Source organism: Phocoena sinus, chromosome 16, assembly GCF_008692025.1.
Source record: "Phocoena sinus isolate mPhoSin1 chromosome 16, mPhoSin1.pri, whole genome shotgun sequence".
Classification (NCBI taxonomy): domain Eukaryota; kingdom Metazoa; phylum Chordata; class Mammalia; order Artiodactyla; family Phocoenidae; genus Phocoena; species Phocoena sinus.
In genome coordinates, this window is record NC_045778.1 from 78,036,588 (window position 1) to 78,049,531 (window position 12,944).

The window sequence follows — 12,944 nt, forward strand, 5'->3', positions numbered from 1 at the left end:
GGTGAGGCTCTGCACCCTGGCCGGAGCCCACCTGAGGCCGGTGCATCGGCGTAAGAATGCACGTTGTTCTAAGAACCATCTCCAAGACCCACTTCCTAGAGCGGTGGGAAGCCCCGCGGGCACCAGCAGAGGGCGCTGCGGCCCACAGAGCACCAGCATTTGAGTCATATTGTCCCTTCCACTCCAGAAAAATGAAGACAGACTCCTTGGCGAAGAAAGGATTAGCTCCCTGAGTGTGATCATCCCTGAAACCTGGGCTCTTAGCACCCAGACCCGGGTGCTGGAAAGATGTGCGCTCCTGGAAGAAGCCCAGCTCCTTCTACTTGTTCCAGCCGGTACCCGGGCCTCCTGGACAGGAACTTGCGGCACAAGGAGGCACTGTGGCCGGCCCAGAGGTCCTGCCCTCAGTTATTCGGAAACACAGAGCTCCAAGCTGACGGCTGACCTGCAGCTTGGGGGGCCTTCCGGAAGCCAAGCCCTGCAGTCACAACGCACCCGTGTGCTTCCAGGCAGCAACCGTGTAACACTCGTTCCCAACTGACAGATCGGAAACTGACGCACAGAGGTCGAGCTCTGTCCTCAAGGTCGCAGAGCCGGTGAGCGGTGGGACTGAGGCTCAGCCACGAGCAAGCCCACCCGGCCGGCTCCCGTTTGCCGAGTCGGCGCTCGACTCGGGGCCCAGTGCTGCCAACAGCCGTGGCAGCCAGGCTGCTTTCCACCGCGGCGCACCTCCTCCTGAGGAACCTGCCCCAGGCGCTCCCAGGGCCGCCCGCCGTGTCACCGCGGAGGGAGGCCTTACCATGCCCCCTCTCTTGGGGGAGCTTTCCAAGCTGCTGACCTGACCCCGCCACCTTCTGGCGCAAAAATCCTTCAGCGACTCCACTGCCACCCCCGCCTGGCGCCTGCAGGTGGGCCTTGCCCACTGCCTGGGTCTCCACTCAGCCACCAGCCCCTCACCCTCTACCTGGGGCAGTTAGGGAGTACGGCGCCTTCCTGGGGGCGCCCTCCCGCCGACGTCAGACCCATTCTTCCAGAAGCAGCCCAGATCTGACCTCTGGGCGAGTTCCCTGGTCAGTCTTGACCTCTGACCTCCCACCCCAGGCAGCTTGGCGAAGGGCCAGGGCCTTCCTCCGGCCCAAGCGAGCTCCTCCCACAGGCATAGCTGCAGCGCACCCCGACTTCCAGGGCCAGGCCCGCCTCCCCCAGGTGGTCCCTGCGGAGCAGGCGCACATACCGAAGCCAATGAGGCCCAGCGTCTCCCCGCGGATGCGGGCGGCCCCCGAGGCCACCTCCCGGATCTGCTCCACGCTCTGCACCCGCGTGCCTTCCCGCAGCGCCTGGTATAGCCACGTGTTCCGCCGGTACAGGTTCAGAATGTGGCAGATGGTGGAGTCAGCCGTCTCTTCCACTGCCGCGGACGGGATGTTGCATACGGCGATCCCTGGAAACGACAAGAGCCAGGCGCTGGGATGAGAACCCCAAGTTCTGTGGGGAAGCGCCAGGGCTCCCAGTCCACCCAGCTGAGGGGCAGGGGTGGCAAAGGTGGCCCATTCAGCCACGGACTATGTGTGTGGCCCCAGGCAGGTGTGGGTCTCTGAGGCCTGCTTGTCACCTAGAGTACACAGACCGTCTGGCTCTGAGGCCCAGGGACCTCCAGCCCCGTAGCCGTCCCAGGAGGACTTCTGTCCGGGGCTTGGCTCACCCCCCAGCCCCCTGCTGACCCCATGTCCGGCCCACCCAGTGCTTCCAGGCCCCATGTCCGTGGGAAGCGAGTGGTGGTCCAGCTCCATCCACCATCCCCGTCCAGCGCCAGGAAGCTAGCGTGTAGGGCCCCCTCCTGATGGTCTCTGGGATCCAGGAGACCAGAGGCTCTTTGCAATGCAACCTCCTGGATCCTCCCCCCAGGCCGGGGCTGGGGTAATGGAGAGCGGCCTTTTGTTTTATGGTATTTTAAGAGTCTAATGCAATGAACATGTTATTACTTCTTTTTTTTTTTTTAAAGGCAAGACAGAAGAATTAGCAAGTTAACACCTTCCAGGCCCGTGGGCTGGGACAGGATGGAGCTGATGTCTGAATCCAGCCCCACATTTGCTCAGTGGACCCTAGTCACCCTCCCGCTCTGACAGAAAGACAACAGAGCAGACAGGTGCCCGTGCTGCTTTCTGAAAGAGCTTTCAGGGCTGAGAGCAGCTGGTGAAGATGATCCCTCAGACCCTGTGTGAGGAATAGAGATGAAGGGCTAGCGTTTCCCAGCACCAGGAGGCCGGCAGCTGACGACTGCAGGGAGAACTGCCCCAAGTCTCAGGCAGGAAGGGCCCTGGCACTGACCTTCCTCAGTGGGAGGGTGTTTTGGGGAAGAATGTTTGCCAGATGTGGGAGGGGCAGGCACACAGAGGGCCGGCGGGCCTAGATCCAGCCCCGTTCCCCTGGCGAGGCCCGGGGTCTGCCAGTCCAGCCGCTTTCCAAGGAGGGATGTAGGTGTCCAGGGAGCATATGCTGGGCCAGCTCAAAACGTCCCTTTTGGGACCCCCGGAGTCACAGCCAGGGATGTAGGGCCAGGCCACCTGTAAGGCGCCCGCATTCCTCTATCTTCTCGGGTCAGGAGCCTGGGCAGAGAGCACCTGCAGCTCCACCGGACAGAAAACAGGACCAAATGCGTGGAGCACCCCTTCCTAGCAGCTGTGTCGCCACCCCACGAGGGCTGCCCTGGGGTCCAGGGTCTCAGTGACCCCTTCAGGAGGACACACAGCCCCCAGGGTGAAAGCATCCATGTGCTGCCCCGCCTGCCAGGGGATGAGGTTTTGAGATCCAGGCTGACAAACCTTCCACGAGCTGCAAGTCAGTCGTCTTGCAGCACCCACTTCATTTGAAATGACCAAGCACAGGATCTGGGGCTAGACCAGAAGTCAGGATTACTGCAGCCTGGAGAGATGGAGGCAGATGCCAGTGGTACAAGAAAATCTTCTGGCAGCTGGGACAATTTCCATTCCTCGTGGGGCTTGATCTGTTCTGCCTGAAGCCCCGGGGGAAGGTCCAGCAGCAGAACAGCCCAGTGTGGACCTTCTGCTGCAGACGCAGCCACTGCCCAGGCCTAGGGGCCCCCCTGCGCCCTGGGAGGTGGGACGAGATGTGATGAGGCTGGAGGAGAGAATCTGTGCGTCCACGAGAGAGAAAGCACCGCACCAGCCCGCCCAGGGGACGAGGGACTGCAGTGGGGCCACGTCTCCGCCTTCACACTAGAACTTTGAAATTTAGCTCCTTGGCTCTTGTGCCTGTGTGGAGAGCCCAAGACCAAGGCCTGGGAAAGCGGATACATGGGCGTGGGGTGCCCCAAGGCCTGGGAAAGCGGATACATGGGCTTGGGGTGCCCCAAGGCCTGGGAAAGAGGATACATGGGCTTGGGGTGCCCCAAGGCCTAGGAGGAGGTGAGGCTGGCATCCCCTGAGACCTCCTGCCCTGATGGCTGAAACTCTATAGCCCTGACCACCCTCTTGAGGGGAAACTCCTAATCTGTTCTTCATACCTTAAGGGTGATTCTCCAAATGCCATGAGGACAAGCTGCTGGCACCCACAGAGCAAGGCTGCAGCCCCCATGGACCCGAAGTCCGAGCCCAAGAGCTGAGCTGCTTTGCCCCTCAGCTGACGCTTCTGCTCTTTGCTCTAACGCCTTCTGAACTGGACCAGGCTGGATGCCAGACTAACGAGCTTGGCCAGAAAGGCTCACGGAGTGACAGTGCACGGCGCTCAGTCTGGGCCCTGGCTCCCTCCAGCGACCTTCCAACCTCCCGCTGCTTCCTCCTGGATCTTGGGGTGACACTACAGATGGGGAGGACCCCTCTACTTGCCCAGGTGCTGTCCTCGCCTGCGGCGGGCGGCCCACAGCCCCTCCCTGCTCTGAACAGGAAGCACCTCGCCCATCGTGTCAGGGCCGGAGGTGAGGTGCCCTGGGCCCCGAAGCCTTCAGGACGGGGCTCCAGGGAACGCTGGAGGGGAGCTGCCCTCCCGGGAACACACGCCGTGGGCCCGGACGTCATCAGGAGGGGCAGAGACCTGAGCCACCTGCTTTTCTGTCCTCATTACAGGTCAGCTGACCGAATGAGCTGTGAAGTCCATTTGGAGACAAAGGACGGCTGGACAGGGGCCCACTTTCCTTCTGCAGAGTCCACATTTGAAAACTGCCTTCAAAACGGCCCAGCAGATGTCCCCGACGCAGCTCCCTTATCAGATTGGACCAGGATCAACGAAAAGGCCACCGCGGACATGCCGTTTACATCTTTCAACATCGCAGGCCCCCGGCGGGCCTCTGTGGGGGGACTCTGGGGACACGGCCGCCCCACCCGGGTCCCGAGTCTGCCCGCGAGGCAGCTTCTACAACTGCGGAGAAGGGACGTTCCCTCGCGGGCACCTCCGATCCCATCTCCCCCCCCCCCCCCCGCCCGTTCCCCCTTCCCTGCCCCGCCGAGAGAGGTGCCCGGGTCCTGGCAAGGAAGCCCAAAGTCGCACACGTTGCAGTGGCGGTGTCACGAGGGGCAGATGCTGCAGAGACGGGAGGAGGCGGCGGGAAAGGGTCGCGGCCACCCGGGGTGCTGAGCCACATTCTCTGTCGCCGCTTGAACTCGGGATTTCAGCTCTATCAAGAGCGCGAAAACATTTGTTTTCAAACAAAAACATTCGTCTCAGTGCCAGGGAAAACTGGAGAATTTTACTTTACAGTAGACACGCTTCTGAAGACTCGCATCCTCCCAAGGTTCTCCGTGGCGACAAAGAGGGGCTCAGAGTGGTGCTGAGGCTGGAAGCAAAGGCTTGGGGTGCACGTGGGAAGCCACCGCTGTCATAACCCCTCCTCCTCTTGTACAGGATCAAGCGACCCCCCCGCCCAAGGAAGGGGGTGAGACGATGGAGACCAGCCAGGGGTGACCCAGAAAAACCAGGATCAATCTTCTGAACCACCACTGCACAGCACCCCACTCGGGACAGGGGGGGGTTAGAACAGCACCTGCAGGGCAATGACCACCTCCTGCCTTATCCGTGGGCTTCACCTGGGAGGCGAGCCCAACCTGCTGTAGCCACGACTCCCAGGCCACCCGCCGCTCTGCAGAGCAGCCCGGCACCATCACGAAGAATCAGACCAGACCCAGCGCCACTCAGAACAGGCCCCCCGAGGCCTGCCCCCCACCCCGCCCGCCGCCACGCGCACCCACAAGACTTACCCCGTGGTTCAGGAACTGGGTGCAGCCCCGATGCAAGCAGGGGAACTAACTGCTAAAGCAAATCCGCAGCCCTCACTCAGGCCCCCAGGCTGGGACCTCAAGGGGTGGGGGGAAGGCTGCAGCCCACTGGGGTGCCCTGGGCTGAAGCAGCAGCGGGCGGGTGGGTGTCTGTGGGCTGCGGCCGGAACCGTCACACCACATGCTTGTGGGTGTTCACACCCAGGTATGGTGCTGAGGCGACCAGGCAGGGCACTGCATACACTGGGCCTTTGGAGCACTGGCTCCGTGGGGCAGAGAGGCTGGCTTGGGGCGGGAGCAGGCAGGGGCATAAAGGCCTGGGTTCCTGACCATTTTGAGGTACACCTTCTCAGCCTCATGGCTGCCGGGCACCAGGCAGATCACAGCCCCACACACTGGCTGCAGGGCCGGCATGTTTCAAAAACAGCAGGACAGTCACCAGAGAGGGGCTAGTCTAGAAGGACCCTTCTGGCCCCTCCAAAGACAGCAGGGCAGCCTGGGGACTCCTGCTGTCAAAGCCTCTGCAAACGCTCCACGCACTCAGAGCCCACGCCAGGTGCCGGGACAGGGAGGCCACCACGCCAAGCTCCCCCGCCTCAGGGCGCCTGCGGCCCGCGGTCTGGAAAGCGGCCGGGAGCCCCACCTTTGGGTGTCCATCTGCTGCCTCTGCTCTTCTCTGGAAACCCCTAATGGCAAGGGATGGGCAGGAGGGGCTGTGCAGTGGTCCACCTGCACTGGCCCTGACCTAGGAAGGTTCCTGTGTGGACAGCAGCCCTTGGGGAGACAGCGCCACCCCAGGATTGGAGGAGACCCAGAAACCGTGAGCTGTGCACCCAGCACAAGTTCATTTCAGGCTGATGGGTCCTGGCCGGTCGACACAGAGGTGTGGCGGCTCACCATGCCCTCTGCAGGGAAGGGCCTGTGGCTTGTCTGGCTCAGCATCCTTCCCAAGTGACACAGCCCGGCCCAGCCCCCCAGGTCCCCAGGTGAGGCCTCTGAACCCAGCAAGACGCTTCTACCTGTGTATTCGGAGGTGTGCCTGGCTAGGTTCCCTTCGAAACCAACCCCCTTCCTCCAGCCAGCAGCAGGCACTGTGTGCTCTCTGTTCCGGCTTGCCTCTGCCCCCGCAGGCACTCACCGGGCACCCGCCGGGCACTTACCGAGCTCGCCTGCAGCCTTGATGTCGACGTTGTCGTAGCCGCTGCCTATCCGCACGATCACCCTCAGGGCCTTGAACTTCTCCAGGTCCTCCCTGGTGAGGGTGATGGTGTGGTACATCATGGCGCCGACAGCCTCATTTAAAACCTGTGACGGGGCGAGCAGAGCACAGGTTGGAGGCCCCCATTGCCCTCGAACACGCAAGAGAGGAGTCCAGCGGGAAAACAGCCAGCTACGGCGCGGCCTGGGTGTTGACGGCTTCCCGCAGCCGAGGGCACCCCGGCTGTGCTCGGGGGCCTGCTCGGTGACGCCAGGGGAATGGGGGGAGCGGAGGCGTGGTCAGGGAGGCCCACGGAGGTGAGAGGGACTGGCCAGCGGGGGCCTGAGGGTGGAAAGGCGGGGGGCCATCAGGGCAGCAGCGGCACCAAGCCCTTGCTCGCAGAACGCCAGCTGCGGCCACCCGACCTGGGGGGACCAGACCGGCGGGCGGGCTGAGGAGGGGACCCACCTTCTCGTGGATCTCCTGAGTGGACTGTGCGTCACAGAAGGCCACGGTGGCCAGGTCCTTCAGGATGGGCATCTCCACGGTGCAGTCTCTGCCGTCGAGCAGCGCCACCAGGGGGCGCGGGTGCAGGGGGCCGTTCATGATCTGGGGGCGGATACCTGGGAGGTGGGGACAGGACGGGAGGGGTGGGTTAGGGAGGTGGCCGTCCCACACTCCGCGGGGCAGCACAGCGCAGCCAGGGGCCGGGCCTCCCGCACCGGCCGTGCTTTCCAGTGAGGTGCCGCACCCCACCGTCCACGCGCCTCCCCGTCCGGGGAGGATGCTGGGACAAGCCAAGGAGACTGAGCGGCAACATCTGTGCGGCTCCCTTGCCGCGGGAGCTGAGATGCCTCCATCCGCGAGCACACGTGTAGCTAACAGGCAGAGCTGCGGCGCAAGCTCTACCGCCACATGGAACTCGGGCCCAGGGACCCGGTCAGGCCCACACCTGCCTCTGCCACCACGGACAGCGCCACCTGTATTCCCCTAGACCACCAAGGCCCAGAGGCCTTTGGGACACAGGCGGGGCCTGGCCCACGGCTCCCCAAGCTGGAGCAGGCTCCACCTCTCGGCCCCTCCCTCCGCTGTGCCTCCCTGTTCCCACTGCCCTTCCGCACAGGCACCAGAGGGTCCAAAATGAAACGGAACAACTGAGGCACCAGCATCCCATGGGAGCTTCCTGGAGGAAACCCCTGGGGGGACAGGCACCCTGGGCACGGTTCGGGGGCCCTCTCACCTGGACTAGGTGAGGAGAGGAAGCCAGTCCAAGATGCTGGAGAAAGTGTGCGTGTAAGGCCAAGCGGCTTGCCGGGAACTCAAAAGACCAAACGGAATTTCTCAAAGGACCACAGAGTAAGCATGGTTTGTCGGCAGCCTGGACCAGCCAGAGCCGTCTCACGTGTTGGTGCTTCTGATAGAGACAAAGGATGCTTGACCCCATAGCTTGGTGGGGAAAGGCCGGGGGTGGGCCTCCCTACACGCTGCCTAAGTGCTGGCTCTCCAGCCCAGCGCAGCTGCAGCGCCTCCAACCCACACGAGGGAAGAGTGTCCGCCCTCCTCCATGGGGACCCGTCACAAGGGGCACACGAGCGGCACACGCACCAGCCCAGGGCAATTCCTCCTCCACTAAACCATTCCTTTCAAGTTCACACGGGAAGGTCTTGGATTTTGGCCCCAATGTTGAATCACCATGACCCCCCTGCCCTGGGCATGGGAGAAACACCCCTGGGCTTCGGGAGAAACTGCAGCACTGAGGTGGCCAAGACAGGGCACCTCCTGTTTTCTCATCAAATCACAAGTGTTTGATGTCACAGAGCACAAGTCACAAGAAGACAGCTTTCCATGCATGGGAGGTTTTCAGATGTTCAGATAAAGTCTGATCGTGGCCACTGCACCAGTCCCGGCTCAGCCCGTCTTGTCTCCTTCCCCACACATGGAATCTACTTATCCTCTCCTCTGGGGGCCACCTTGGCCACTGGGCTTGAGCGCGCTCCTGCAGGCCAAAGCGGGAGCCGCTGGCACGCCCACCTGCGGGACCTCTGCCTCCCGGCTCAGAACGGCTGGCAAGGAGGGCTCCCCCCGTGGCAGCCCTGAGACTGGGTGGGGCACCTCCTTAGCCACCAGGGCTCGGGACCCAGTCAGCCACACGCTTGGGCTAGATGCTGAAAGAGGAGCCCCCCGGTCTGGTGCTGTGGCCACAGTGCCACTGGAGCTGCACAGGGCGGGGGGTGGGCATCCCGCATGCCCGCACGACTGCCGCCCCAGACGGCGCTCCCCCGCCACAGCTGCAGCATCGGGGGACAGGCACCTCTTTGAACGCGGAGCAGAGAAGAGGCTTTTGTCCTGGCTTCAGTAGAACAGGCTGGGGCAGCCGGGGGCGGGCAGGCCACCTCTGGGCGGCCCCGGGCTGGGCCACGCAAGTGCTCACGGGCCCTCCCAGCCCGCGAGTGACAGCCAGAGCCCCACTGCCGCCTCAGGACCTGGATCCCCAAGTGAAGCTGAGCCTCAACATTCTCTGTTCTGAGTGGGAACAGGGATCCCCTACCCCCCTTCCTCACCAGCCCTCAACTCACACAGCAGGCGGGCTGCTGGGGGGCTGGCGAGCGCCCTGCTAGCATCCTGCTTGGCCCGACAGGTCCACAAGAGCTGAGGTGCTGTGTGCACAGGAGGAGAAGGTTCCCCCAAAGACCAAGGCTGACAGCCTCAGACAGGAGCCCCGGAGACCCCACGGAGGGAGAAGCGGGGAGCAGTGATTTTGCACGGGTCCCACCTTCTCACTTCACCCTTGAGACAGCACCACCGTCCCCCTCAGAGAAGAGGAAATGGAGGCACAAGGTGGGAAGTACGTCACCGGAGGAAGGTGGGGCGGCTGCTGCCGACTCGGGGTCGACGCACTAAAGCTCCTACGCCTACCCTCTCGGTCAAGTGAGGTGACCCCACCCCAAGGACCCTTTCTCCCCCTCCGGATTCTGCCTCCGCCCCACACACCTCCTACGGAGCCCAAGGTGGGGCCCCTGCAGGACACCGTGGGCAGATGTGCTCACTTGCCCCGGGCCGCCCCTCCCACAGGGTGACGAACACCCCGACTTCACTCTGGGGGTTGCTGGCAGGAGGGTTAATCAGACAACGTTTCTAAAGTTCATGATCACGACTGGAAATCTGAGTTGTTAATTAAAAAGCAACCACATGGGAAAACGACAGTGGGCACAAGGCAGTCGTCTGGAGAGGCTGAGGGGCCGTCACCACAACATGTCCATCCACAGCATCAATGCATGCATCCCGTTACCTGGGAAACAAACTCCGGGTTGCCTAGCGATCGCCTCCCTCCCCGACTTGGGTCGCCTTTCTCTTTGGCGAAACCCACCCTTTGCCCTTGTTCAGGCTGGGCATGCAGAATGCAGCTGAGGCTGGTCCACAAGACGCCAAGGTTCCCGAGGCCTGAGGCTTGGATACCAGCTGCAAGCTCTTTATGGTAAGGCAGGAGATGGAGATACAGCGGGGATCACGCTGCTCAGAGGTGCTCAGGCTGGGGAAGGATGCTGAGTGGGGACAGCTTGGTGGGTGGTGGGAGTGGGCGAAATTCACAGGTGTTTTGCATGAGGTGCAGGGACTATAGCGTGGGGCTGCTGAGGATCAGGCTTTACGGGGACCACGTGAGACCCCCAGCCCTGAGGATGAGACAGCTTAGCCAGGTCACTGCCAAGGTCTACTTCTACAAAGAAAGAGGCCATACCGTATACACATGCTCCTTCAGTTCCAGGAGGGACTCAGCCACCTGCACACCTTGGAATCCAATTACTTTCAAGCCACCGTGCCCAGCACCCTCTGTCCCTACAGTCTTGCTGGAGTCGGGGACAGAGGTACCCAGAAGACCCCAGGAAAGGCTGGGAAGATGGAGTTGCAATTCGACTTTTTATCTCACCTCACGTTAATCAACATCCTTCAGTGCTTCTAACAATTTGAAAAAATTTTAGTGTGTTGGAACAGAATTGACACATTATGGATTAAGAGCTGTAGGTATTAAGATGGCAAATGACCCTTTCAGAGACTATGGAAAATGGGGTACCAACTCAGGGGCTGGCTCTCAGGCTGGAGGGAGAAGCCCTATTTCCTCTACGGTCAAGGGAATTTAGGGGAGAAAAGCAAGGCACAACGTTTAATGAGAAGTCATGAAAAAACGAGTCTGTGATCAAAAGCAAGGCTGCCAACTACTAGACACTGCTAGGACCCCAAGAAACAAGCCCCACAAACTCCAAGGCTGGTAAGAATCACACAACGCCGATGGATCTTATTCCCATTTTACAGTCAAGGAGACAAGCTAAGGGAACAAAGAGAACTGCCTCAAACAGCACCAGGGACCCCGCAGAGTCCGAGGAAACACCTGCCAATGAGGGCCAGAGGGTCCTGGTGGCCCTGTAGTCAAAATGACTGTTCCCTTTCTACAGTCCCCTTTCTGTTGATGAACTCGGTCTATCCATTTCAGAATAGTTCCAGCTGCAGCTAGACACACCTAGGAAAGTGCGCCAGTGCACTGCTTTCAACAACTTGTCCAGCATTCACTTTGCAGGGCAGAGAGCTCAGCCGAGTCCTCCCCTGGTGTCAATTACTTGCTGGTTTCAGGCTCCCTTTGGCACAAGCAGGGCCGCAGAGCCCCAGCTCCAGGCCAGCTCTGACGTCTGCCCTGGACCTGGTATTGCTTAGAGCTGCAGCTGCACACAGATAATTGTGCAATGAGACACACTCAGCGGAAAACAAAGACGACGCCGGGCTGAGATGCCGGAGCTTTAAGAGTGGCCAGCGGTCCAGTGAATGCCAAGGGCAAAGGCCTCATGAATTCCAAGGTGGAAAGGGGTGGGCCCCAGGGAGGACTTCGGTAACTTTTTGGCCGCCCAGCCTCGATGCCACCTTATCTGGATAACAGCACCAGATTTCTTCTTGGAACTGCTCCTTCCCTAGGCGACACAGGCTGAAAGGGCTGCCGTTGGCTAAAAGGGATGACGTACTCCTGCCACGCAAAGCTGCCCTGTGGTGTTTCTGAGATCCATTTTCTGGCCTTTCTGGACACCGTGTGAGTTCAGTTGACATCCTTCCTACAGAACCACGCGCCACTTTCTAAGGTCTGAGTCGCCTTCTGTTGCTTGCAACTCAAGAACCGAACTGTCTCCGGGCCATGATTTTGCTGCTTTCAGATGTCAGTTATTGAGCAGTTTTACCCCAAAGGACAGTGGCTGCAATAACTGTCTGACCCACAGCAGGCAGAAAGGCCTCTTTGGTTTTTTGTGGGTTTTTGTTTTTAAGATTTTTTTTTGATGTGGACCATTTTTGAAGTCTTTATTGAATGCGTTACAATATTGCTTCTGTTTTTATGTTTTGGGTTTTTGGCCACGAGACATGTGGGATCTTAGCTCACTGACCAGGGATCGAACCGGCACCCCCTGCACATTGGAAGGCAAAGTCTTAACTACTGGACCGCCAGGGAAGTCCCCAGAGAGCCCTCTTTTAACAATGGACCAGATTTTATGAAGCATCCCAACACCACGGCAGCCTCAAAACCCCCATGCTAGGCTGGCTACGATAACGGGATGACGGTCACACCTGTGCAGGGTCACCTCCTTGCTCACCTGACTGGGGTTGGCCAAGTACAGCGGGACTACCCCTTGAGGCCCCGAAAGGACACACATGTGGGGCTGAGACCACTGAGGGAAAAGGACCTCCCACCACACAGCCCAAGTCCACCCAAAGATCTTCACTGCTGCCCAAAGGCAGCTGCCAGGATCCTCTGGGCGGCACCAGTCGTCTGGACAGCTGACGCCAGAACAAGTACCTGGAAAGGTCCACAGATGGGAGACCCGTGCAGGCCTTAGGAAGACCTGAGACAAACGGCGAACTAACTGCCCTGCACACTTAGCACGAGGCTCTGGATGCAATCAATCAAACGGATTCTCAGTTCCCAGGACCGGCGCGGTGGCCTGGAAGGCAGCGTGCACAGCTCCCATCCTCACGTGCAGGCGGCCACGCGGGGAGTAGGAGACGCAGCCACACAAGGCCCGGCGTGGTCCGGAGTGGGCAGGGAAGGACACACCAGGCCCGCAGCGGCAGCCCTCTAGCCTGAACCACTCCCCAAGGGTCTGATCGTGTCTCCTGCCACCCAAAGAACAGCTTCCCCTCGAATGCAGCTGTTCCCCCAACTAAAAGGCCGCTTCCTGCAAAGCAGCACAGCTCAACCCTTACTGGCCGGGCTCAGCAAGCAGTCTGATCCACAGAAGGCCAGACACAGAACCAGATCTAGGGTCCGATAAGCGGCATATTTCGCAGGCTTGCATTTCCATGACCTAGAGCTGCAACTCGTGACTGGGGCCGAACCGCGAACCAGATGCTGACCGTGGGACATAAATGAGCCCCTGTCTGAGACTCGGCTTTCAACTCCGAAGCGTGGCTGTGTTGAGGGGTCTACCCAACCACCCAGGGCCTGCGCTGGCAGAATCCTGCCCGGGAAAGGAGGCTGCGGAGCCTCA

General features: G+C 60.8%; 1 protein-coding gene across 7 annotated transcripts in view; it reads right to left on the reverse strand.

The window, feature by feature from the left end:
- The window catches only part of CTBP2 (C-terminal binding protein 2), a 165,151-nt gene that overhangs the window by 7,711 nt on the left and 144,496 nt on the right, over positions 1–12,944 (reverse strand). For all 7 annotated transcript variants that reach the window (XM_032607322.1, XM_032607315.1, XM_032607316.1 and 4 more), the window contains 3 exons: positions 6,895–7,049; positions 6,389–6,533; positions 1,235–1,441 (listed from right to left, as the gene is read on the reverse strand). In XM_032607322.1, the coding sequence (XP_032463213.1) occupies positions 1,235–1,441; positions 6,389–6,533; positions 6,895–7,049 (507 nt within the window). The remainder of the gene's footprint in view (positions 1–1,234; positions 1,442–6,388; positions 6,534–6,894; positions 7,050–12,944) is intronic.